The sequence below is a fragment of the Montipora foliosa genome, chromosome 12 (assembly GCF_036669935.1).
Source record: "Montipora foliosa isolate CH-2021 chromosome 12, ASM3666993v2, whole genome shotgun sequence".
NCBI classification, from domain to species: domain Eukaryota; kingdom Metazoa; phylum Cnidaria; class Anthozoa; order Scleractinia; family Acroporidae; genus Montipora; species Montipora foliosa.
The window spans coordinates 1,364,405-1,368,787 of NC_090880.1; the positions used below are offsets into that span (position 1 = coordinate 1,364,405).

Sequence of the window (4,383 nt, forward strand, 5' to 3'; positions counted from 1 at the left end):
GGATCTGTAAAAAAAGATAAGAGCTGTATTTTTGGCAACATCATCATCATCTCTTTCCAGTACCCTCAGAGAAACGACGAAGCACCACTTTAGAATCTGGGTTTGAGACACGAAGTTCCTCATTTGTGTCACTGTTGAGCACGTGCTCACAAGGTTCCTCGACCGCATGGCCTCAGGGGTAAAAATGGCGCGAGAACAGACTGAAAACATCTCTGATATTTTCCTTAACAAGACAATAACGAAAATGCTAAAATTGCAGGCAGTGCGTTGCATTAAACGTTCCTGATCGGATCTAAAAATGTCAGAATGCTGTCAGGAGCTGCTGACAATCATTGAGAAATGTGAGAAAGATGTTAAGGTAATAAAGAAAACTTGATTACTACGAGATTCTGTTGACTGCTGTTGTTTTGTCTGTCATTTCGATTCAATTTGACAAACTTTAGCTTACAGACATCTAGTGATGCTCATAGGTCTTAATTAAAAGATCTACATATAGCTTAATATCTATTTAAGGTAGATGTGCCGGCAGATCAAGCTATTCGTTGCGTAAAGCAGCATTCTAGCATTTCGACCGTGCATGTGTTTGCAAAGAGAAGTGCTACAAACTGCCATCGTATGTAAACACATTACTCTGTTCGTAGTATTGCGAATTTTCAAAGTTAAACATCTTTGTGATCGTTGCCGAGTTTACAAAACCCAGCTTGAAGCGCGATTGCCATTCACTGAATGACGTGTCCCAGTTGCTCGCAAAAACAACTCTTCAGTTCACTTCTCCGAAAAACTTAACTCTTTTGGTGTCTGACAGTTCTATTAGAACAGCCCACAATAACACACTGAGCCATTTTTCAAGTTTCCCGCTTTCAAGCAAGTGAGCGCAATGACGTCACGCTTAGCGCCCAAGCCCGCTATAGTACAGGCAAAATGGCGGACTTCAATCGAGTAATCAATAGGGTCTTTCTGGCCTCATAAAGACGAAAAAATGTAAGAAACCCCTCAAATACTCGTATATCTTCTTTAACTAAGTCAGGCACTACAAATTTGGCGAAGGAAAAAAAATTCCATTTTTATCTTCAGTTCTCCTTTAAAACACTTATTAGATCTAGCACACGGTTACACTACACATCCTACTTGAATAAATTGCCCTAGCTTTTATAATTTAACAACAATACATTACTCCCGTAGGGCCACACTCACCTAATACCATTGACAATAATAACGACATTCCAATGAAAACTGACGCTACGGTCAATGTGATCGAACACCTTGCTGAAATCTAGGAAGGACACTCTCAGGAACCTACCAGGGTGGTCAATGGGCGAGAGCCAGTTGTGTACCATGTCCAAAAGACAATAGGCGGTAGAGGTTACTTTGAGACTGCCAAATTGCTGGAGGTCGATGAGATGTCTCTCATCTTCTAACAGCCACTCAACAACGAAATCCTGTAGCACTTTAGAAAGCACCGGCGTCAGGGCGATAGGTCTTAAATTCCCGTCCCCAGTTATGGGCGTGGCCTTGGGAACAGGAGTGATGTTAGCGTCCTTCCATTGTGTCGGGAATATCCCCGATGACAGTGAGCGGTTAAAAATGCTAGTAACCGGCTCAGCCAGCTCAGGTGAAAACTCTTTTAGGAGACGGGCTGGGACTCCATCAGGTGCTCGGTCTAGGTACCTTTAAAGCACCGGGAGCTTTTTACGAACCGCTGCAGTAGATATGGTGGGTGGTTGTTCAAGCTATGGTAAAAGGGCTGGGAAATTCGAGGTGTCAAGAGGTTAAAGATCCGAAGTTACTGATATGAAAACGTTGTTTGGACGAGTGGCGAGGGTCTTACCAGATATAATGTTGCCGTTCTCGTCTGGATAGCACAATTGTTCTCCAAGCCCCACCAGTTCCTCGGGTCAGTACCCTTTACGTTTTGCACCTTGCGGGGATAAAACGCCTTTTTGCGTTTGCAGATGACTTCCCGAACTTTGTTTCTAAGGTGTCGCCATTTTTCGTTAGGCCCACAATGGTATGCCCATTGGTTATCTGTTACCAGGCGATTAGAATTTAGCACATGGTCAACAATCTCGTCATTAACGCATGACTCTAAGATCTTGCTTGGCACGCTGAGAATGGAGAGAGGACGATAATTATCTCTAACCGTTTTGTCATCTTTTTTGTGTACTGTCGTTAGTTTTGCTGTTTTCCACTCCAAGGGGACAACGCCTGTCTTAAAGGTTGATGTAAATAGGGATACCAACGGGGGTGCAACAGTCCCTCCCAGCAGCCTGAGCAACCTTGGGGCGACTTCATCAGGGCCAGTTGCTTTATTCGTTTTCAGGTTCAGTATTTTGCTTTTGACGATACCTTCTTGGACGATACCTTCTTTGACGATACCTTCTTGGATGCCACTGATGTTTGGGTCGCAAAAGATTCCTGTTTATTGTCACATGGGAAACTTTGGATGCGGAGCTGGAGGATGGACGCTTGCGATGAAGACTGACGGCAAAAAGGTATCCGACTTACCAAGTTTTTCTCATCAGTCGAGGTTCTTCGCTAACCGCATAGAAATTTATTTTCGACATCTACTGCAATCAACTCCTTTGCCAACTTATACCGACCTAGTTCTCAGGGCTTTTTTCTGCGGTCATGCTCGCGCAGCTAATTCTTTGGTTTTTTGTTTTTATTTTTGTTTTTATTTCAGAAAACCTTTCATTATGATTCGGCCTTATGGCGCGACAAAAACGCCTACAACCTCCCAGGAGGGAAGGCTGGGTTTGACTTTGAAGAGACCAAACTACCGACCTACTGGAACACGTCTTTCTCCAAAATCTGCCTCGGTATGAAGATCCCTGGTCAGCCAATTAAGTTTCTGGTCATTAACAAGCAGGCACAATCTCTGCATTCAATGATAGCTGACGGCAAATACCGCTCCACATCACTGAGCCTCAACACATGGAAGACGCTGATTGGTTCGCAGGCGTCCTTGCAGGCCAACTGTAACAGGGAAGGATTCAATGCCGCTTCTGTAGGCCACTCTAGAACAAGAATAGGTATAATTGGAGACAACGTGAACGACTGTCTTAATCCTGATTCCAGAATTGGGTTTGGTAACGGAGGGCATCATGATGATTCAAACACATGTGGGAACTTTGCACTGGATGACGTTTCTTCAGATAATGGGGGCAAAAACATTACAGCTATGGGATATATTTTGGTTCAGTAGAGAAGAATGCACCTCTATTTGAATTTTTCAAAGAGTCACAGTTGAAATAAAAGAGTCATTTCATTTCCAAGCCTGGTTTGTAGACGTTGAAGCGATTGACTGGCTGAGCGTCAAAGCAAAAATCAATCTTAGGGACGGTTAGCACTAGCCTACAAAAAAATTAAATGTCTTGAGCTGCATTTTTCGGAAAAAAAGGCTTCTTCTCACAAAAAATATCGGCCGACCAGGCAGCAAGACACCGGTTCTCACAAAAAGTTGACACGCATTGCTTACGTGTGGTAGTGAAGTAACACAGCGATTTATTCCATAGTGTCAACTGAGCTGTGTGTTGTCTTCCAGGAGATTCAAGTTGTCCTTGCGTAATATGTAGCTCTAACAGTGCACGATATTGTTTTGGTATTGTCTACCATTGTAGTGCCATGGTAGAAGTCTTGGGTAAATAGCCTGAGAAGACATGTGGTTACTAGCAAAGTACTGAACCCAGAAAGATTGAAGAAAATAAATGGGAAGTGAAAAACATTGTCTTCTGGGATGACATGTTGACAGTTGTCTTTGCGTAATATGTAGGTCTAACAGTACACGATATTGTTTTGGTATTGTCTATCATTGTAGCGCCATGGTAGGAGTCTTAGATAAATAGCCCCTTGGGAAGACATGTGGTTACTAGCAAAGTACTGAACCCAGAGAGATTGAAGAAAATAAAAGGGAATCGAGAAACATTGGCTTCTGGGCTGACATGTTGATGATGCAACTTCTTTCCACCACAAGTGTAAGCGTGCACTGACAGCACCTGACAGTTTTGTGAACAAAAGTTTAAAGCTGAAGTTATCCTTGAGCGGTGGGGTTAGTATCTGGATGGGCGACCTAAGAAACATACCACTCAGTAACAGAAGCATAGGACCGAAAATTCTATTTTAATGCTATCAAATGCGAACCAAGCAAGATACAGATTTTGTAAGCTTGCTTTATGCAAAACAAATATTGATGTAAAAGTAAACGAATACGGATACACAGTTTTTAAGAAGAGCAGAAGGAAGGTTCAGGACGGTCGATCGAGAATAAAATATTTTGCCATCGGTAACAAAATTTACGACATAAAAACAACATTAATTTTGAACCACGAATGAAAAAAGTTACCATCAGCGAAAAACATTTTGGGAGATTTTAGTTGTTTTGTT

At 42.5% G+C, this 4,383-nt stretch overlaps 1 protein-coding gene across 1 annotated transcript; it reads left to right on the plus strand.

Moving 5' to 3' along the window:
• Positions 1 to 2,393: 2,393 nt before the first annotated feature.
• Positions 2,394 to 3,205, plus strand: LOC137978955 (uncharacterized skeletal organic matrix protein 5-like). Its single transcript, XM_068826081.1, has 2 exons — positions 2,394 to 2,492; positions 2,684 to 3,205. The coding sequence occupies exons 1-2, from the start codon at positions 2,394 to 2,396 to the stop codon at positions 3,203 to 3,205; spliced, it is 621 nt and encodes a 206-aa protein (XP_068682182.1).
• Positions 3,206 to 4,383: the final 1,178 nt, after the last annotated feature.

Coding starts and splice junctions, on each gene's coding strand:
- LOC137978955 (XM_068826081.1), top strand. CDS start 2,394: ATGTTTGGGTCGCAAAAGATTCCTGTTTATTGTCACATGGGAAACTTT. Junction 2,493..2,683: donor TGAAGACTGACGGCAAAAAG/GTATCCGACTTA, acceptor TTTTTATTTCAG/AAAACCTTTCATTATGATTC.